The following is a 21,838-nucleotide window of genomic DNA, read 5'->3' as shown; positions in this document are numbered from 1 at the left end:
TGAGTTCACAGGTGGCTGTCAGGGGACAGGCCCTGTACCTTCTTGTCCCTATATCCCCAGCGTTTTTCATGGTGTCAGGTCCCCGAAGTATTCCAGTTTCCCTCAATGGATAGAACTGTCCCTACCCAACACAGACACACACACGCACACGCACACGCACACTCACAACCTGGGGTCTATGAGTTCAAGGACTTGTCACTCCACGCCCCTGTTTCATTCAGCAATTAGTTTAATGTCAGGATGCTCAGAACAGGGCACCAAGAAGCCGGACCACCGGCCTCTCTGGGGAGGCTGCCTGGTCAGGTTCATGGCTCTGGGCGTGACATTGCATATTCACAGGCTCACGAGGGCTCCCATCAATCAAGCAGACAGTGGGAGACGCGGGGCTTAGTGAGCCTCCGGACCCCCCCCCCCCCGGGAAGACATCTCTGTGCTCTGCCCCTTCAGGGACCGGGCCCCAGCTCTGGGTCTGTGCTGAGACCATCTCTGTAAATGGTCAGAATAAGGATCCGCTGTCCAGGGACAGTCCCTGAAGCACAGGGCTGTGCCCCTGGAGGGCTCCAAGGGACTAGAGAGGCAGGTCTGGCCTCAGACCCGAGTCCCTTGGAGGGCGGGGGGAGCAGTTGTCCTGCTCACTGTCAGCTGGCTGTGCCCAGGAAGCCCAGACTACCTGCTCTGATGGGGCCTTCCATCAGCTGGTGTGCCACCCCCAAGCCCAGAATCTACCTGTCATAGCGACAGCACACAGCCCCTGCACGTGGGCCTCCGGGCAGCACTGGGACAGGCCCGCCTCTGCCCCTCTCAGACTCAGGGCACCAAAGCACCGGACACCGAGGGTCAGAAGGGGCCTTGGGACTCATCCAGTTCAACCCCTCCATGCTGCCGGCTGAGAGGTGGCCCAGCCTGCTTGTCCGTCCCTGAGACAGAGAACTCACTAGCTCTCAGGAGTGGCACCCTCCACCTCGGCGCTGCTGCTCGGGGCTGGCAGAGGGCTGTGCCAGCAGGTTCTGTCTGATGGATGCCAACTGAGAAGTACAAGGTGAGGGGCTTCCCTCCGTCTCTCCAGGGGAGGCCTCTCGGCACCCTGGGGCACAGTCTGGGAGCACAGGGTGGGACGGGGGAGAAGGTAGGGCAGGAGTCCAGTGGGAAGGAGCCACCTGCAGCCTCGCTGGGCCCCGGCTAAGCTGCTCCAATGTCATCGTAGTCTTCGTTGTCGGTGGAACCAGGATGGGGACTGGGGGATCCTGTGTGGCCGGGAAGCTCGGGTCAGGGGGAGACCCAGGTCAGCAGGAGGCCACACCGCCCCAGCTGCCCGGCTGCCCCACGGGACAGAGCTGACTGGTCCTCCCCTCCTGCTCACTGCCATCTCCCGCACTGGGAGGCCAGCCACTGCCCCAGCTGCCCGGCTGCCCCACGGGACAGAGCTGACTGGTCCTCCCCTCCCGCTCACTGCCATCTCCCGCACTGGGAGGCCAGCCACTGCCCCAGCTGCCCGGCTGCCCCACGGGACAGAGCTGACTGGTCCTCCCCTCCCGCTCACTGCCATCTCCCGCACTGGGAGGCCAGCCCACTGGCAGAGCTGTGGCGTAGCTCAGGCGTGGTCCCCAGGCCGGCACAGTAGCTGATGGACAATTGATGTCGGGAGCCCCTCCGTCACCACAGTTCCCCCCAAGCGGCCATTCAGCCACTTCTGCTTGAATGCCTCCACTAATGGGGAGCTCACGTCCTCCCAAAGCATTCTCTTCGAATCTGTCTCTGTCCCATCCATCTACCTCCATTTCCCCTACCTTCTCATAGTCCTATTTGTGGTTTTTTGTTTGTTTGTTTTTAAAATCCCTTTACCTGTCATCTTTTTTCCTTGGGCTTAATGGATTCAATGGATCTGGATGTCCCCCACTCACCCATTCCCCAGTCCCTCTCTGTCCCCCTCCCCAGGCCCCATCCCCTCCCAGTGGCACCTGGACACCCAAACTGCTCCTCCGGAGGGGGCTGGGGTGGCGGCTGGTAGTTCTGGTACCACTCCCCGGAGGAGGTGCTGGAGCTGTCATCCGCCGAGGGCCCTGTTGGAAAGCCGCAGAGCCAGTCACCCTCTGCCAGGGGACAGTCAGTTCACAAACTGCCGGCGCTGGGAGGCCCTCGGGACTCCATCGAGTCCAGTCTCTAGCTGGATGAATGAGGAAAGGAAAGCCCAGAGAGGGGAGGAGACTTGTCCGAGGTCACACAGCAAGTGGCTGCAGAGCTGGGACTGGAATCCTGAGCTCAGCTTGGTTCAGGGCTCTTAGCTTTCTGCTTTCTCCAGCCAGGTTGGCTACAGAATCCTCCCGGGCCCAGATTACCTGCAAAAGTTCCCTGGGAGCCAGCCAGCTCCAAGTTTGGGGGCTGCTCCAGGTGGGGGTTCCTTTCTGAAGAAAAACCCTGAGGCTTCCATGGAGGCAGCCTGCTGCTGGGACGATTACAGTAGTCCTCCCCAGACGACGTGCTGGACCCGCTGCTGTTCCTCGTGTGCTGCTGAGGGCCCAGGGAGGGGGCATCTGCAATGCGGTGTCCAGGGTTGACAGGTGGGACCTGGGAGGCCTGCACCTCTTCAGGTCCCGGGTCGGGGAAGGGAGAACGGTGAGGAAAGAAGAAAGCTTCAGATTAGACTTGAGAAAGAACTGACCGCCACAGTTAAAGCCAGGAGGGACCTGTTGAGGGAGGCGGCTGCCGGCGCTTCCCAAGGTGAGCTGAGCTGCTAAGTCAGGAGGCAGGGCTGGCCTCACCTCCTGCATGCCCCTCCCTGGCCCTACTCACCTTCCTCCAAGGCGGGCATCCGGAACCTGCTCTGCTGGACCTCCTCCTCTGTGACCCGGTGCCGCTGGGAATCTACGAGCAGAGGTGGTGGTGAGGGGGCCGAAGGCCTGGAGGAGGGTGCCCCTGAGGCTGAACGGGGCAGTAGGACAGCCCCGGGGGTAGGGCGGGGCTTCGCCTTCCCCACCGGCTGGCAGGCTCATGTCCTCGTCCAGAAGGACCCCTGACCTCCATCTGAAACCAGCTGCTTCTGGCCAGAAGCCCTGCGCCTGAACCCTTTGTCCCCAGTTTCCCCTCCACTACTTAGGGAAATACTTAGTCTTGTGTCCTCTCAGCTCGGGCAGATGTCGCCCTCCGAGGAGCTGCCCAAAGCCTAGGCTGCAGGGTCTGGAAGCTTTGCACCCCGGGGTCTGGGCCAGCTTCCTTTCAGAACCAAGGAGCTGTAGGTCCTCGGGACCGGCAGGACTCCAGGGTCTGGGCAGCTTCCTTTCAGAACCCAGGAGCTGTAGGTCCTCGGGACCGGCAGGGCTCCAGGGTCTGGGCAGCTTCCTTTCAGAACCCAGGAGCTGTAGGTCCTCGGGACCGGCAGGACTCCAGGGTCTGGAATCGTGCAGTCAGCTCTTTTGAACCTGGCACCACTGACTTTTAGTCTTGGTGTCGTAAGCTTTTGGACTCTCAGTCTTGTATTTTACATGCCTGGGCTCAGGATCTCAGCTTCTAGGGACACTCCACCCCTGGGGCTCCCAAACGCTGGTGCAGGGACCAGAGACATGGTATTATTTGCGTCCACCCCCAGAGGCCCTGATTCAGCAGGTAGGGCAAAGATAGCTGGCTGTCCCCAACATCCATCCTCCCCTCCTGCACTAGGAGACCTTCTGGCCTTTATCTGGGCACACAGCGGCCCCGGACGGAGGCTTCTTCTCCCTGCCTCTCTTGCAGCTGGTGGGTTTAAGTTCTGGCTGATGAGCCTTGAGTGGGAGCCACATGGTCATCTGAGGCCTTAAGGGTAAGGCATGCCTCACCTTCCCCTCCCCCTTCTTGCTGGCTAGAATATGGACACGGTGGTGAGCGAGCTGCACCACGTGGATAAGGGCAACATCTTAGCGTCTCAGCACACTGTCATTTGGGGGGGTCTCTGTCACACACAGCCTAACTGTCAGCCTAACTTATATAGGAGGTGCAGGTGGGGCTCAGGAGTTTGTGTCAGGCTCCCAAGGGATCCCACAGTAGGTGCCGGGTTCTCTGGTCTCCTTTAAGCTCCCAGCTTTGCAGGGGCCCTGCCACCCAGAAGGCAGAGAGAAGGGCTGGAGAAGCCAGAGAGGAGGTGGAGGTGGGCTCGCAGTGGGGGTGGGGGGCGAGGGTGATGGGAGGACGAGGCACAGAGAGAGTGTATGAGTGTGCAGGAAGCCATCTGAACTGTGTCTCTCGCCTGGATTTCCTCAGGTGAGTGTCAAAGGACAGAACTTCAGACCCTGCGTGGCCAGAGGCCAACATGGGAAGGAAGAGGCCAGACGTGGAAATGCCTGGAGACATGGAGAGGCCTCCTGGGTCAAAAAGCACTTTGAAAACTTCAGTGCGGGACCATTTATGATCAGTCCAGTGGGTAACAAGGGTGACTGCACCCTAGTTGTGTGGGGGTCATCAGGTGGAGCTACTGAGGGTCCCCAGGCAGCTGGGCCCTCTCCCGGGCCCAGGCGAAGGAGCCCTCGGGTGCCGGGCCCAGGCACTCACTGTAGAAGGTGGTCAGAGCCACGGGAGGCTGGGCGCTGAAGTCATAGTGCTCATAGTCGGAGTCCGAGCTGGAGTCCGAGTCCGCGGGGTGTGGGGCCCAGACCTGGACGGGCAGCTTGGAAACTGGGGAGAAAGCAGAGTAGGGAGCATAGCCGAATGGTGGACAGAGGGCGCAGGGGGCGGGGGCGGACAGCGTGGGTGGGGGAGACAGAGAGGGAGGGAGAGTGCAGGGGAGCCCATCTGGTACCAGACCCTCCATGCCGGGTTTCCCAAGCTCTTCCCGCCCACTCCAAACCTGGGGGGCTAAATAACACTTACTTATATCACAAACGCCTACATAGCAGTCCTAACATTGACAAGTATCTCGTTTGATTCTCATAACAACTCTTTAAGGTAGGTACATTCATGTCCCCATTTTATAGCTGGGGAAACTGAGGCACAGAGGTTCTCCCCGGGCCCAGAGAAGCAGGCAGTGTGCCTCTTAACCTCTGGACCACCAGATTCAGTGAGTGGCTGCTCTGTGCCCGGCCTTGTTCTGGGTTCTGTATTCGTATTCTCTCCTCAAACAGATGGATACTGGATGCAGAGAATACTACTAATATTGGGCTGGGTTTTGTACTGATTTTCAAATAAAGGCAATGAAATATATTTACAATGCAATGTGATTAAACCCCAATTCTTTTACAAGAGTTTCAAGAGGTATAAATTCATATGTCATAAAACATGGATGAATGGTCCAATATTTTTCATTTACAAAAAAATTTTGTTCCAGGAAAATCTTGACGGGGCTCTGCAGGGAGGCTGATTGGGCAAGCCATTGAAAGAGACAATGACATCACAACCTAATAGCAATTAGCAAAACCCAGTGAGGGCACGGTCCGAAATGCCCTGGGCCTGTGTTGGTCCAGGACTCAAAGGCCTAGGGTCCTAGAATGACTGCACTGAAAAGTCGGAGACTTTCCCGACTGAGCCCCAGACTGAGACTTGATGTGCTGAGGTCCCGTAGCCACTAGAGAGCTAGCATAGGACTCACCCGGCTGGGGTGCTGCTTTAACATAAACAGCACTGACCCTCCATAAGTACATCCTTCCTGTCCTCTCCAGCCCTCCTCATTCCCAGGGTGGGTGACAGCCTACCTTCTTCTTTGGGGATGGAGATGGGGACCTCTTGATAGCTATTGATCCCTGCTGGGGTGCTGGTGGGTAGGTTTTGGTGATTCATCGTAACAGGGAGGGCTGAGGGAGGGGAGGCAGAGATTCTACAAGTCACTCTTTGGCCTCTTCCAGTCTGCCTGGTTCTGTCTCATGAACACACCTCCCTCCTCACCCCCCCCCACCCCCCAAACACGCACACACATAGTCTGATCCTCCCAAGGGGCCCGCATTGGTTCGTTTCTGCTGGGCATGCTGGGAAAATCCTTCCCATCGGGAGATTCTCCCATGTCCAGGTCTTGAGTGGCCATTGTTAAGTCACTGATACTCCTGCTGGGGTCCCCCAAGTTCACATCCCCATAGGAAGGCTACACCTCTAACCTGCTTCTTCCCATCCCTGGGCCTTCCCCGTGACTCCTAGAATTCTGCACCTACCGTATTTCCCTTTAACTTTCAAGAGGATGATGGCGATTATGATGAGTGAGCCCAGGAAGAGAATTCCCAGAATGATGCAGAAGATGAGGAGCATTAGGTCCCGTGATTTCCAGTCCTCCATTTGTACTGACATAGAAGGTTCTGGAAGCAAGAACCCCAAATCAGAGAGAAAGAGGAATGGACACAGGTTTCTCCTTGCCCTTCTTCTCGCCTCTCCAGCCGGCCTGCAACTGACCCGCTTTCCTTTGGACCTATCCTCTTCTTCCCTTTTTAAAAACATGTGCTCAGCTGCTTTATGTGGCTGGTGTATAGTAGGTGCTCCAGAAATGTATCCTGAATGAATAACTGATTGAGTGAAACTTCTCCTGGCCACCAGCCCACAGGAATCTCTCTACTCAACCATTATGGAGTGCCCACGGTGTGACAACAGCGTCACAGGCCATCAGGGTCTTTGTCTAGCAGGGAGATCAACAAGACGGCTCAATCCAATATAGTGAAATGCCTGCTGTGAATGAGGTATGGAGGGGACCTGGGGGGGGGCATGAGGTGCTGCTCGGGGCACCTTATTCTTTAAGGGAAAGATGAAGGTTGGTTTTCCAGAGAAGGTGACACTGAGCCATGCCTGACAGTGAACGTGCCAGGGGCTCCATGCCTGGATTAAATGATCACAAGTATGACTAATGCCCAGACAGTGCTTACCATGTACTAACCCCTATTGTAAGTGCTCTATGAAAATTAATTCACTGGAGACTCACAACAACACTAGGAGAGGTGCTGTGGTTATCAGTTCCATCTTAGAGTCAAGGGAGCTGAGGCTCAGAGACATTAGGCATTGCCCTACATCGTACAGCTGGCCAGAGGCAAAGCTGCAATTCAAGCCCCAGGAGTCGGCCCCGAAGCTGGCCCAGCTACACACAGCTGGCGGATAGATCAAGCATGGATCTGGAGTTCAGAACCTTGGATGCAAATTCCGGTTAGCACTGGCTGGCTGTCACTTCACCCTCTGAGTCTGACCTCCTTCCTCTGTGTAAGGGTCATGATGAGACCTCCCCAGCGGTCTGTCGGGAGGATTAAAAGGTTGGGAAATAATGACTGTGAAGTGCCAGGCCAATGCCTGGGACACTATTGACACACTGGCTGTGACCCTCAGTGTCCCCACCATCTGGCCTGTGTCAGACCAGCTCAGCTCTCCAGCTCCATCTTCCCACCCTACTGGAGCTCACAGGAGAGTGAGAGTGTAATCCTGTCCACGAAATGTCAGGATGCAGGGAGCTGCGGAGCTGACATAGGAGAGAGGGGCGGGGAGTGGGACACAGGCACCCAGAGCCTGGGGGAGGCAAGGCCAGCGTCTGGAGGTGGGCGATGGGGAACAAATCATCAGACCCCACCCAGGCAGACACGCACGTGCACACACATGCAATAGCATGCATGCACCTGGGTCTCTGAGACACTGAGTACCCGGTGACACTCACCTACGGTGACCGGCTGGACAGTGGCGGGAACTTCTGGAGTGGACAGATTGAGCAACCTCCGGGAACCTGTCAGGAAACACCACTCATTCACTCCACCCCTGTTACTGAGCACCTACTGTGTGCCAGGCCTTGTGCTAGGAACTGAACACAACAGGCAAGTGACCTGGCATTGGGGTCACGGTCCCCGGGGAAGGGGGGGCACATGGCTAAGGAAATCTGTCTTTCCCATCCCGCACAATTAGGAGAGACATCATGAATTCAGAGCTGGGAAGGTTCTTTTGTTAAAATATGTGGCTAATAAAGAATGATCTCTTCCTTCTGTACAATCAATCCGCTACAGACCACAAGTCCCTTTTCCATTCAGTTGGGTGTGCTCTTCAGGTTAGCAGCTGATACCCTCATCATTATCATAAGCATTCGACAGGTAAAGGATGGCAAAATCCCAAAGTCCGTGGTGATGTCTGATTTTGCAGCTCCCCGGGGAGTGGCTAGTATCAGCATCCACACGGTCACAAAACTGAGCCTCCTGGCTGGAACAGGCCGAGCTGGAATCCCAGCCAGGCTGTGTCTGACCTCCACGGACACACTAATACTGTGTTTCCTCGGTTCTAATACTCTCACAATTTCACACTTCCACACTGAAATCAGGCCATGGCACCAATCTTAGGACTGATGACATGTCAAGAGTTTATTTTGGCAGCATTGTTGTCCATTATGATACATAAAATAATATTTGGTGTGACATATCAATGCCGTCTTAGATTTGTGGTAGGTAGAATATGGTAGGACCCAATTCATAGAGTGGATGTGAGGCTTATCCAAGATAAAACAGTTCTGGCTGGTTTGCTCAGTGGATAGAATGTAGGCCTGGTGTATGGACATCCCGGGTTTGATTCCCAGTCAGGGCACACAAGAGAAGCGACTATCTGCTTTTCTCCCCTTCCTTCTCTCCCTTTCTCCTTCTTCTCCTCCCACAGCCAGTGACTTGACTGGTTTGAGCGACGGCCCTGGGTGCTGAGGATAGCTAGGTTGGTCCCAGCACAACAGTCTCAGGTGCTAAAAATAGCTCAGTTGATTCGAGCATTGGCTCCAGACAGGGGTTGCTGAGTGGATCCTGGTCAGGGTGCATGTGGGAGTCTGTCTCACTATCTCCCCTTCTCTCAATAGATAAATACATAAATGAACAAATAAATAAATAAGACATACCGTGTGCTCAGCAATGCCTGGCACATGATGAGGCCTCCAGACACTGATATTATTACTAATGTCTCCTGATATTATTTTTATTGTGATCACCAGTCCTGGGATGCTAAGTTGGTTTCATCTCCTGAGTGAACTCCAGCCCACAGAGACCACTGATTAGCATATAATAAGGCCTTAATAAATATTTGATTCATGATTCTGAGGCCGAGTCGAAGATTTGTGGAAAAGATGCCCTGAGTAATTAACAACATCTGCCTGCGCATCCTAGGGACAATGGTCCCTCTAATGCTAGTATTAGTCATTCCTGATCTAGCCCACGTTCTTAGGCTGTGGATCCAGGTGGAATTTCTGGTCTAAGTCTGAGGTGAGGGTGGAGAGAGGTGGGTGGGGAAGGCGTACCTGAGCAGAGGACCCTGGCTGCCTTTGACTGGCTGCAGAGGTTGGAGTTGTTGAACCACCAGGAACAGTTCGAGAGGGTGGGCTCGTCTCCTTTGCATGAATAGTGCATCTTGCCTGATAGGGAGTGGGGCAGCCCCCTGGGTATTTTGGCCACAGTCCCACAGCCCAAGGCCTGGCAGAGCACCTGGGCTTCCGGTGTGTACCACTCACTGTCACACACTGTGTTCCAGACCCCACGGAAGTGTACCTCCACTTGCCCCTCGCAGGAGTCAATGCCCCCAGTCAGGCGCAAGGACTGGTGCTCTGCAGGGGAGGGGTCAGGGAGGGCAGAGTCAGGTCAGGATCCTTTGGGCCCAAATCCCCACCAGCCCACACCCATGAGTACAAACACCCCACAGCCGGCCGGTCTCTAGATCTTGTGTGCTCTCCTCCAGCATCTGCCTGTCTCTCCTCTGTCCCGTCTGCTCTGGCTGCAGTGCCCTATATCCTTGCTACCCAAGGTGTGGTCCATGGACCAGCAGCAGCAGCAGCATCTAGAATCCTGTTAGAAATGCAGTCTCGAGCCCTGCCAGACCTGCTGAGTCAGAATCTATATTTAGGGAGACACCCTCCTCCCAATTCCTGTGCACATGATAGAGAAGCACTGGCTGGGCCAGGACTTCATGGTCCCATGCGGACTGCCGACAGCCCCCTCTGGCCCCTTCCTGCCGCCATCTCCCCGGGTGCTCCGGACCAGGTGGCTAACTCCTACCCGGGAAGAGCCTCATCCTTACGTCAGCTCCTCCAGGAGGTGGGCAGGTTTATCTCTCCAGCTCTGGATTGCCTAAACTTCTAAACTTCCTAAACTTCACCTGGTTCCCTTTCCTAGGGCATTTACCACTATTCCCGGGGGTTATGTTTGTCCGGGTCTCATTTTGCCTCCTAGATGGTGACCATGCAAGGACAGGGGCCATCCTTCCCGCGTGAACGAAGCACAGGCCCGGTGCCGAGAAGGTCCCCGTAAGTGTGGGTGGGATGGGACATTCGGGAACCTCAGCCACTGACCTGAGCACAGCACACCAGCATCCTCCTTGTGGCCACAGTAGCGGTCTCCAGGCAGCCCTGGGCAGTCCCACAGATAGGCCTCGGACCCCGAGCAGTTCACCTGGTTCCGGTGGATGGGCCCTTGGCCGGGGGCAAAGTGCAAGCCTGGCACGGCCTGGATGGCCCAGCCGCATTTCAGTTGCCGGCACACCACGTTTGCATCCTCCAGATCCCACGTGTCGTCGCACAGAGAACCCCACTGGCCGTGCTCCAGCATCTCCACCCGCCCGGCGCACCGGCTGCCACCATCCACCAACCGCACCGCTTGATTCTCTGGGGGTGGGGGGGAGGGGGTTTGTGGGTACAGGCAGGGAAGAGGGCAAGGTGGGGGGGGGTCGGGTGATTGGGACTGGGCCGGAGAGTTGTAGGCGGGGTTATGGATCCAGCCAGAGGGGAGGTAACTCTGTGGACAGGATGGGGGACCCCCGCAGGGTTGGAGACTAGGTGAGCAGAGGTGGGGGGATTGGGCAGAACTAGGGACTCTGGGGGCGAAGCTGGATACTTTGTAGGTAGGCCTGTGGAGCCGGTGGGAGGGGCCAGTAACTGGTGCAAACTAGTGGGTGGGGCCATGCGCCTGGTGGGCGGGGCCTGGGAGTGCTGGAGAGCATCGGTGTTCCAGGGACCCTGGGAACCTGGCATATTTATGTACATCAGGGTAGGGGCGGAGAGAAAGGAGACAGAGGTCCTGAGTGGGATGAAGGATGAGACCAGTGAATAAAGCCTAGGGACTCTGTTAGGACACTGGGTACCTAAAGGGTTGGGTTGGGGACCAAGTGGAACAGCTGGAGAGGAACAGCTGGAGGAAAGGTCTGCAGGCCAGATCTGAGGATTTCAGGGCTGGAAATGATACAAAATTGCAATCCTTTGGTGGGGGGCGAGGCTTGGGTCCAGTGCCCAGGACTGGGCAGGAGTGAGGGGCAGTGAATAGAGAAGGCCCGCGGGGTATGCGGACCAGCAGGGGCTCAGCTGGCGGGCGCGGGGCTGTCAGCTGTACCTGCACAGGTGACCTGGGCTGGCCTCCTGTCGCCGCTGCACGCGTGCTCCACCACCTTGCAGAGCTGCCACTCGGCGCTGCTGCACAGGATGACGGGCGCCAGGGCCAGCGTGGCGTTTGGGGTCCCACCGGCGATCCCTAAGGCCCAATCCGATGACAGCTCCGGGGTTGGCGGAACCGGCTGGACCGGCACCCACTCCACCTTGCCGCAGTCCAGCGCGCGGCACACGGCCTCGGTGGCGGTGAGGTTCCAGAACGCCCCGCAGGCAGGCTCCCAGGACTGTTCTAGCCGAACCTCCACGGTCCCGTCACAGCGGCTGCTCCCGTTCACCAGGCGGACCCCGAGCCACTCCCCTGGAAGCACCGGAAGCCAGCTGAGGACTCTGCCTACGCCGGGCATGTGGTGGGGGCAGACGGCCGCCAGGGGCCTCGCCACTGACCTGCTACCGTGACTTTGGACAATACCCTACCCGGCTCTGGAACTCAGCCTTCCAGTCTGCAAAACGGAGCTGGGCTGGTTAATCTCCAAACCCTTTCTGAGGCCTGGTTCTCCTTAGAGTCAGGAAAAGGGGTTGAGGGTGACTCTCGAGGTTAGGATAAATTAGGCCTGGGGTGACAGAGAACCAAGGATCCAGTCCCCACAAACCCTTCTCTCTTGCCCCTGTGGAAGGCCACCGTGACCCTGGAGCCCTATGGGGCTGGCGATGGGGTTGAAGGCGTGTGGTGTATCTGGGGGTCCTCCCTTCCCCAGAGCCCCTCCTTGGGGGAATCACCTCCCATTTTTGCCCAGGACTGCACCCCCAGCGTTAGGCAGTTTGGCACGGAGTAGGTTCTTTATACATATCTGTTGAGTTTGTCTAGGACCCATCTGGTAGAACTCCTCACCCCACCCCCAGCCCCACCAAGGCTCCTTCAACTTGTTCACAACAAATCTTCTTAAAATGCACTCTGAACACCTTGTCATGCACATGTCACTTTATCAGTGGCCTCTTAAAGACGGTAGTTCTAAGATCTCCAGGTGAATCTAATGTGGACTTTCAGAAGTTGGGTTAAGAAGGAGTGGAGTGGTCTGAAGTTAGGGAGCCTCCCTGGGACCCTAAAAGTCCATTTCCCCTTCCTGTCATCCCAGGACACCACTGCTTGGTCTCAGAAAGCTGACTAGGGACCCCAGAAAATCATTTCCTCACCTGGTTCCAAGGGCTGGCTCTCTGCACTGCTGGTGTTGGGCTGGCCGGAAGGGGCTGGAGACACGCGACCTGAAATCAACCAGCAGCCATGGTGGGTGAGTGAACTCAGGCATGGAGGGCACAGAGGTGCCTTGAAGGGCAAGGAACACTTTCTGGAGCCTGTCGCAACTGTCTGGGGCCTTTGGAAAGACATGGTCCTGGACCTCAGGTGCCTTTGCCTCCCTTCCAGGGAGGGAAAGTCTCAAGGTTTGGAGCTGTAGCATCCTTCACTTCATCTATTAATTGTGCACATGTCATCAGAAATGACGGTAGAGCAGAGAGGAAGGACCAGGCTTTGGGGCCAGACTCACTCACTGGCTGAGTGACCGTGAATAACGAATCCATCACTTTCTCTGCCAGAGTCCTAACTTGTTGGCAGTAACACTTAGGAAAATATTGTAGATTAAAAGCAGATAATATCTGTGAAATATTTGACATACAAAAGAAGTTTAATTTAGACAGGGTTAATTTCAGGAAAAACATTTTTGTTCAGAAAATTTGTTTGAGAGATTCATATCAGACTTTAGAGTAACATTCTAGGTTGTGAACCATTGGACTGAAGTGCTTTCAGACACTGGGAAATTAACTTTTGCCGAGGACTGATTATGCCAGGCCTTTGCATATATTACTGCGTTTACTTTTGCCAACACAGTGAGGTAAATATTAGCATCCAGTTTTTACAAATGAGGAAAGGGAGGCCCAAAGAATAGAAATTGATTGCTCATGCCAAATAGTGTGCCTTTGTCTCCTGAGAGCATTGCAGTTGGCCTTGGAGGGCTAACCTGTTTGGTCTAACTCAGCATCTTCCTGGGCCCTTTGGCTTCTGTTTGGCTTGGCCAGCGGGAGCCCCAGCAGAGACAGGAGGGAGATCATGGTGTGTATTCCCCTGGCTCCCTCCCAGTGAGTCCTTTGAGCAGCCTATGCCCTTCATTTGAAGGTTGTCGTTCCTCTCCTTGACTCTCTCCTTTTGGGTCTCACTGACCACTCCCTGGTCTTGTGTCCTTGGACCAGGGTGGTAACAGCTCATCTGCTCTGAGCTCCTGTTACTGTATTATCCTTCATAAATAGCGCTTTTGTAAATAAGCCCCCTTCAAACTTCTATTTTGAGTGTGCCACCTGTTTCCTGTTGAGACCCTGACTGATACGTGGCCCAAGGCCACCAGCATTTGAACTGTCTCCAAGGGATCAGCTCCCTGCTGGGTGAGGACATTCCTGTTTGCAGAAGCACAAAAGGAGAGCTGTGGCAGGGACCCCTGTGCTCACAAAGGAACTCTTCCACATTTCCGGCTCTCTAGTGCCCATGTCGAGACCATCAAAGCCTAGGCAGGCGGACATGTGCCCACTGCGGGGCCAAGGGAGGTAAAAGGCCGCGAGCCTCCTCCATCTCTTTCTTCTTTGTCATGGCCGTACTTGAGGTCCTGGGTTTCAGATGCTACTACAAGATGAAGGGGGATGTTGACCCAACTAGAATATTGTGTGAGTGAGAAGTGAACCTTTATTGTGTTGAGCCATGAAGATTGGGGATGTATTTGTTACCCCCGCCCAGCCTGGCCCGCCCTGACTGGCACAGGGGCTGCAGATGTGGGCATGACTGCTACACACTCTCAGCTTCACCTGAGAAGATTCCGTGGACTCACGTCAGGATGCGCACACATGTGTACATGTGTTCACACCCCTACAGACACGGCTGTCCCACAGGCCCCCGTTTGGGCCACTCGATCATTCAGACAGAAAGTAATCAGGCCTTTGATTGCCTGTCCTCACCACCTCCCTGCTTGGCTGCCCAACCTGACCCCTGAAGGAGAAACGACTCAGAATTCAGAGCACAAAATCCACAGCTAATGAAATATTCAGAACAAGAATTCAAATGCCCTCAAGTTAGGATTTTGGAATCCCGGTTCCCATGGCAACAAACCCCATGCTCTCGTGTGGTTTTCAGTATTTCCACACATGCTGGGAAGCTGCAGGCATTGGGATTGGGGTGCTGGCTGCAGTGCATATGTGTGTGTAAGTTTGGTGTGTGCGTGGTTGTAATCGTGTGTGTGTCACTGTGTGTATGTCTTTGTGCATATGTGTGTGTGTATGACCGTGTTTGTACACAGAGGTTCGAATTCAGTTCTGTATCATTTTTCTGGGTCTGGGAAGCCACGCTGTCATGCATAAAGGCACACAGGTCTTCTGCTAGGCCAGAAAACCCTGGAGGGCAGGGCACAAGGCTGAGTCAGCCCTGTGACCCCCAGGCTGCCCGATACAGTGTTTGTTGATTGACTGACTGACTGAAAGAGTGAGCAGGAGCTGCCAGCTCCAAAGGACAACTGTTGTCAAGGCAGTTTATTGATACTAGATATACTCAAGACTTTTGTGTGTGTGTGTCATGAGCATTTTCCTGTCCCTTGTATCAAGAAGGGGGCCTGGCTTGTGTGTTCCCTGACTTCTGTGCTACAGGATCCGAAGCAGAAGTTACTGCCCACCCTCCTCCAGCCAGGCCTCTGCTCACGGAGCCCCAAGGCAGGGTCGGTGCTTCCCAGCCGTTGTTACCACCTGGCCTGCGCCTCGCACTTTTCTTCTTGCTGCTGCAGTGAGTGTATTTGGGAAGGAATCTCTACCCTTTGTTGTGAATTGGCTTGACTGCATCAGGATGTATGATGCCCACCCATCAGGAAAAATGAAGAAAATGACAGACTATTTACAGCGTGGCATCTTATGTGGCCTTTATACAGAATGGAACAGACTCACGCCAGCTGGAGGGCTTTCCACGCTGTGTTGAGTAAGGAAGCAAGACGCAGAGGAGAAAACACAGTGTGATACAATTAAAAAAATATATTGGCTCCAAAATACCCTCCTACAAACTGGTTATGCTTATGTGGAAAAATATGGAAGAACACACATCAGATTATTAAAATGAGCAAATTCAAAAGGTGGGTTTCAGGGGAAGGATAGAGGAGGGCCAGCTTCAGGGGTGAGTGACCTGCGTGTTCACAGGGCCCTGCACTTTGACAGGCCCAGGCCCAGTTTACTGTTTTGCTGTCTCCATTTTGAAATTCTGAATACGTTTTGAACAAGGGGCCCTGCATCTCCAGATTGCACCGGGACCTGCATGTCATGTTGCTGGTCCTGGGGCCGAGTCATGAGGGCGGGAGAAGAGAGGAAGGAGGGAGGGGAGGCGAGCAATGAGAGGAAAAGATAAAAGGCCATACTTTGCAAAGTCATGTATGACGTGCTCCCACTGACATAAAATTAGGGACGTAGGCACACACGCAACACATTCGAAAACTTAAACACGTAAACAGGCTTTTTGTATTGTTTGCCAAAACAGTAGGTGATTTTAAAAATACATGTACTACAAAGAAAGCCATGTTAGAAATGTTACAAGACACATTATCATCAAGTAAAGACTTTGATAAGATCAGAAAGGATGACAGAGCTTTGGAAATAAAATAACTAAGTAACTTTCATACTGTGTGGTCAGCGCTATTTAATGCTCGGTTTTCATTTACCAGCTGAAATCATCCCGTGCGCCCCAGAAGACCATCTGGAGTTGTGCCCCGCATTCTGGAATGTTATAAACCAAGAGGGGTGAGGGATGGAGGGGAGGGTTTCCAAGTGGGAGAAGGAGGAGGTTGGGAGAGCTGCCCCCAGGCCAGGAAGGCGGCAGGTTTGGGGGCTGGTCCCAAGCAGAAGCCCCCAGGTGGGGCGGGACCCAGGACGGAGTAGCCTGAGGAAAGTGCCCAGAGGGATGGAATGAAGGAGACCGAGGGCAGGAAAGATGAAAGCATTGACGAGCCAGAGAAAAAGGAACACGGGTCCTCTTCTTGTGTCACCCAGGCTCACAGGTGACATTGCCTGTGGCTTCTGAGAGGCGGGGCCATGGGGATGGAGGAGTTACAGACACTGAAGGAACGGGATGGTTGTTTCCCAGCCTAGAATCCAGCTGGTCAGCGTAATGTCAAAGAGAAACTCTGAGGCCCCTTCAGAGCTCCCTGGAATGATGGCTGGCACCCCCAGTGCACCCACAGAGATGAGACAAACACCAGCTACAATGGGTGCACCGCGGCCCTGGCTGCACCGAATGTGCTGAGAAACATGTAGGCGCTCAGTAAATGCTCACCGAGTGGATAAGGGATGAAGGGTGTGTCCGGAGGGCCAGGCAGAGGGGACGGGGGGGGGGGGGGATTGCAGAAACGTGGACGGAGGAAGCCACAAAAAGAACCAGCGGAGGAGTGTGGCGTGTGTCACCTGCTAGAAGCACATTCCTTTTCTTTTTAATACCATTAGAAAGTATTTGCAAATACATATGTCAACAGCTTTTTAAAAACACAACAAGCGAAGCCCTTTTGATCTGGTAATTCCAAGAACCTCTCCTAAAGAAACAGCTCAGCATGCCACACACGTAGTGACTCGGGTGCTTGTGTCTGAACGAGAAAGTTCTAGGTTCTGCTTTTCCACCTGAGCCCCTTTCTAACTGTGTGACTCGGGCAAATTGTCTAACCTCTCTGAACCTCGGGGCCCCTCTGCAAAATGGGAGCAGAGAGCACCCACATTGCGGGCTCATTGTTAGAATTAAATGGGATGATATTCTCAACACCCTTAGCGCAGTGCTCTGAGCTGTTGCGCTGTTAGACCAAGAGCTTCCGGCGCACAGTTCCTCATGTTAAAACAACAACAACAACAAACCCAAACTGGAGACAACTGAATTGTGTAAAAGTGATTGGGAGACTGGTTAGGAAAACACAGCATGTTAAGAATATTTGAGCCCTGGCCGGTTGGCTCAGCGGTAGAGCGTCGGCCTAGCGTGCGGAGGACCCGGGTTCGATTCCCGGCCAGGGCACACAGGAGAAGCGCCCATTTGCTTCTCCACCCCTCTGCCGCGCTTTCCTCTCTGTCTCTCTCTTCCCCTCCCGCAGCCAAGGCTCCATTGGAGCAAAGATGGCCCGGGCGCTGGGGATGGCTCTGTGGCCTCTGCCCCAGGCGCTAGAGTGGCTCTGGTCGCAACATGGCGACGCCCAGGATGGGCAGAGCATCGCCCCCTGGTGGACAGAGCGGTGCCCCTGGTGGGCGTGCCGGGTGGATCCCGGTCGGGCGCATGCGGGAGTCTGTCTGACTGTCTCTCCCTGTTTCCAGCTTCAGAAAAAAAAAAAAAAAAAAAAGAATAAAAAAAAAAAAAAAAAGAATATTTGCAAAAATAGTTACAGAGTGAAGACTGTGAGGAAAAGCTTCTGGTACGATGTTAAGCGATAGAAGTAGAACAGAGAGATATCTCTCCCCTCCAGCCCCTGCCCCCATCCGGGCCCAGTTTTAGCTCCTGAAGGTCTTCCAGGACCCAGCGGGGGCCCAAGTTCAATCTCTCATTCCATCCTCCCATTGCTGACCTGCCTCCCGAGGTCTTAGCTAGGGCCCGGGATTTCAAAGGGCAACGCTGGTTCAGGGAGCTGTCCAGAAATATCCACCGGCCCCTTGCCCCGAATTTCAATGGGTGGATGGCCAGTCCTAGTTTGCAGGTAGACATTTGGGGCACAGCCAGATGGGTGCCCGTGTTCTATTTCCAGCCCACACTGATGGGAGCAGTTACACGTCTCGGGCGTCCTGGACCTAAAATGCAAGGGGCTAAGGGAAGGACATTGTGACTCATCCCATTGCTCTGATGGGAAAAGGGAGGCCCCAAGACATGTCAAGTGCCCACCACAAACCTCCTGGCACAGCTCAGTGACACAGCTGACATTCATTCAGTGCTTATTATACACCAGGCCCTTTAAAAACTACTTTAGATAAATTAACCAGTTTGGTTCTCACAGCAAGCCCACAAAGTAAGGAAGCAGAGGCACACAGCTAGAAAATGACAGAGCTGAGACCCGAACCCACGCTGTCCGGTTCCAGAACCTGCACTCTTAACCACTCTGCTCTGCTGAGTTGAAATCCAACATCCTGGTTTCTGCTTCAGACCATGACAAAGGTGTGGGGCAGGGAGGCTAACAACCAGCTGGCCTCCCTAACTCCCTCCGACTCTCCGTGGCTCAGCCAGCCCTGAACTGAGGAATGATAACCCGTTGCCCCAGTGGTGGTACCACTCACCATGCAGGTTCCAGGGATTCGTTTCCAAAAGGGCACCCGACTCCAAAGATGAGCGGCAACGAGGGGACCGTCCTCCCTCCCTGGCAGGCATCCCTGGGCGGGCATTTGTCCCACCGGCCCCACACCACGGACAAGACGAGATCTGGCAGCATAGCCACGAGCCGTCCAGCCCCTTCCCCACCAGTGCTCCCAACACAGGCTGGCTCCTCCCAACACAGGCTGGCTCCGGCAGCATCTGAACCACCTTGAGGCCACAGGAGAAATGGACCAATTGGAAAAAGAGAGTCAGGGACCATTAGAACCAGGAAGTTTGGAGGAGGAGTGGGAGGTACCAGGACTACGGTGAAATGTTTTTCTTTTAAAAATCCCCTTGTTCATGCACGATTTGGGTCTGCAATTGCCCCGTGTCAGCCATATGCGGCTGGCATATTTAACAAATCTCCTCCTTCAATAAAACTCTTCATTAAAATTTAAAAAATAAAATAAAATAAAATAAAAATCCCCTTGTTGTTAATGATGAGCTAGTGATAAACAACTGGAAAGAAAAAAAGAAACAATCTATAATTCTAGAAACATAGTGTTGGCTTGCAGAAGTAACTTATGACTTAATTCAGAGGGGCTGAGTTCTGCTCTGTCTTTGAAGGGACTGGGAGAGGTTGTGACACCCAGTTGGGCGGAGCTTACTTTGTCTTGGGAGCTCAGTTGGACAGGGTGGTCCTTGCTCGGTAAGTGGCTGTGGTGGATAGACCAGGCCATACCCACTGGGGACTTGCCAAGTTCGGGAAGTTTGGGGTGACTTCTCTCTCTTCAGATCTCAAGGGAAAGTCAGCAACTTGTTGTGTTAGTCCTATTTAACTTATTTGATAGGATTTTTGTTCCTTCATTTGCATTCTCTTTCATCATACCTAAGAAAGGTTTGGGGACGCAAAGAAAACTCATTGCAGATGTTGTGAAATAAATGGTTGCATCCCCCTAAATTTTAATGTCTATGTCGATGCCCTATGCCCTAATCCCCCACTGTGATGGCATTAGGAGGCGGGGCCTTTGGGAGATAATTAGGGTTAGAAGAGGTCATGAGGGTGGGTCCTCAGGATTAAAAAAATAAAAGAAGAGGAAAAACATGGCATCTCTCTCTCTCCAACATGTGAGGACACAGCAAGAAGGAGGCCGTCTGCAAACCAGGAAGATCGCCTCACCAGACGCTGAGTCTGCTGACCTTGATCTTGGACTTCTTGCCCTCCAGAGCCACGAGAAACAAGTTGTCTGAGCAGCCCAGCCTATGGTGTTTTGCTCTAGCGGCCTGAGCCAAGTCAGCACGTGATTGACAGAGAGAGGTGATGGCAAAGGCTGCAGAGTCCCAGCCCCGGAGGCCTTCAGTCACTCAGGTGAGAGAAATCCAGCCTGTCTAACTGTCTCCTGTCACCCTGTTACACTACAGAGGATGTGCAGCTGCCGCTGTCCTCCCTGGATGCCCAGACTGAACTCCCCTCCTCCCCGCCACCACATCCACGGGGCAGTGAAGGACAATTCATGATATCCACTGAAGGCGGGCTCAGAGAGAACGCAACAGCGCTGGCTCTGGGGTAGGTGTGATTTCTGGAACTCCCCCCCCCCCCCGCCCCCGTCTCTGGTGCTCACGAAAGTGGTGCGGGTGTGTGAGCACATGATCCCGAAAGCTGAGAAATGAGTTTATTGCTGCCTGCCTTCAACCCCACATTAACGTCTGCTGAACGTGCACCACGTGCTGGGGCCGGAGAAGGAATTGAGGAGAGAAGTGTCATCAGGAGTATCTGGCAGTAGCAGGGTCCGCATCCTCCCTGGGCACCGAGGCATCTGCTTAACAGTCGCCACTCGGGGAAGTTCTTTTCTCATGACTTAGAACAGAGACTTTGGGAAAGACAGGACAGTGATCCAAACCTGTCTCTGTGGTGTGACCGTGGGAAAGTCACTGAGCCGAGCTAGACTCTGGTTTTAACCTGGCACTGAGCATACCACCTGGGCCACATCGAATTGCCTCGAAGGGTGCGTGAATGCTGTATGTGACGTGCTCTGCACGTGGTACGTGGCAGCCGCCGTTCTATACCCCGACTGAGGCTTTGACCTCTTTTCTCCTCTCTGGTCCGGGGTGGACACTGGAGGCCAGCTGGCCACTGACTCTCCAGTTGAGTCTTGAGACAGGGGTTAGGGGTGACAACCCCTCCATGCAATCAAAAATCTATGTATAAATTTTGACCCATCCAAAACTTAATTACTAATAACCTATGGTTGACCAGAAGTCTTACTGATAACATAAACAACCAGTGAACACATACGTTATGTGTTATATGTACTATATACTGTATTCTTACAATAAACTAAGCTAGAGGGAAAAAAAACTGGTATTAAGAAAATCATAAGATAAAATAAATGTATAGTATTCATTTCTTTTACAAGTCCATGTATAAGTGGACCCAAGCAGTTCAAACTCTTATTGTTCAAGGGGCAGTTGTAAGATGGCTGTAAGGAGCCCTCAGCTCTCTGCTCTGCAAAGGGGCAATTGCTGATCCCCAAAGGCTTCCTTCTTCCTCCTCCCTCCCTGTCTCTCTTATGAACCTTAGCAGAGCTGCTCCACACTCACCACGTGCTGCTCCCTTCCCCGCCTCTACAGTGTGTCCAGTGGTCCTAGAGATGAGATGTGGAGTGCAGTTGCCATGGTAACAGTTCTTCTCAAAGCAAAGGCTCCTGTGAGGAGGCCTGGTCCTGAGGCTTGCTTGCTAGGTTCCTGTGCCAAATATCCCTTCCTTGCAGCTAGCCAATGGTAAGATGACACCTCCAGGCTTAGAGGATCATGAACAGCTCAATAAAAAATTTTACACGATACCAGGAAGGGTGTGGCTCCGAGAGGGCTCAGTGGGCCAGAGACACTGGCTGTTCACAGGCTCCATATTCTTGATCCTCTATCAGAAATCAGACCATTGAGTGCCGGAGGTAGATGTCCAGGTCCTTCCTCTAGAATTCCAACCAGCAGTTCTCGCATGGGGCCTTTGAATCTGGTTCAGGTAGAACCATCGACCAGGGCTGGGCCAGCAGACAGAGCATTAGAGTGAACAGGAACAAGTCTGGGTTTGAAGGCCAGCTTCCTCCTTCCTAAGGGGGCTTTGGGCCACTCTCTTCATCTGCTTGACTTGTCTCTCTCACCTCCAGGTGTAAGAACCTCACAGGGCTGAAATAAGATGACCAGACACACCCAACACCCGTCCCATTGTAAGTGCTCGACAAGATCTTGCAGAATCAATGAGTACAAGTGTG

The 21,838-nt window shown here is 54.0% G+C and overlaps 1 protein-coding gene across 4 annotated transcripts in view; it reads right to left on the bottom strand.

Annotated features, from left to right (window-relative positions):
• Nucleotides 1-233: 233 nt before the first annotated feature.
• The window catches only part of CD6 (CD6 molecule), a 39,931-nt gene continuing 18,326 nt past the window's right edge, over nucleotides 234-21,838 (bottom strand). Inside the window, exons 2-13 of one of the 4 annotated variants that reach the window (XM_066251636.1) lie at nucleotides 12,443-12,511; nucleotides 11,256-11,609; nucleotides 10,223-10,534; nucleotides 9,179-9,481; nucleotides 7,577-7,642; nucleotides 6,105-6,245; nucleotides 5,655-5,753; nucleotides 4,519-4,641; nucleotides 2,791-2,862; nucleotides 2,337-2,582; nucleotides 1,959-2,060; nucleotides 234-1,244 (exon numbers count right to left, since the gene is read on the bottom strand). In XM_066251636.1, coding sequence (XP_066107733.1) covers nucleotides 1,180-1,244; nucleotides 1,959-2,060; nucleotides 2,337-2,582; nucleotides 2,791-2,862; nucleotides 4,519-4,641; nucleotides 5,655-5,753; nucleotides 6,105-6,245; nucleotides 7,577-7,642; nucleotides 9,179-9,481; nucleotides 10,223-10,534; nucleotides 11,256-11,609; nucleotides 12,443-12,511 — 1,952 coding nt within the window. In that variant the 3' untranslated portion in view covers nucleotides 234-1,179. The remainder of the gene's footprint in view (nucleotides 1,245-1,958; nucleotides 2,061-2,336; nucleotides 2,583-2,790; nucleotides 2,863-4,518; nucleotides 4,642-5,654; nucleotides 5,754-6,104; nucleotides 6,246-7,576; nucleotides 7,643-9,178; nucleotides 9,482-10,222; nucleotides 10,535-11,255; nucleotides 11,610-12,442; nucleotides 12,512-21,838) is intronic. The other 3 variants (XM_066251637.1, XM_066251638.1, XM_066251639.1) reach the window with 3 other exon arrangements.

This window comes from Saccopteryx bilineata, chromosome 1 (genome assembly GCF_036850765.1).
Source record: "Saccopteryx bilineata isolate mSacBil1 chromosome 1, mSacBil1_pri_phased_curated, whole genome shotgun sequence".
Lineage (NCBI taxonomy): Eukaryota > Metazoa > Chordata > Mammalia > Chiroptera > Emballonuridae > Saccopteryx > Saccopteryx bilineata.
This window is presented reverse-complemented; position numbering and strand designations above follow the sequence as displayed.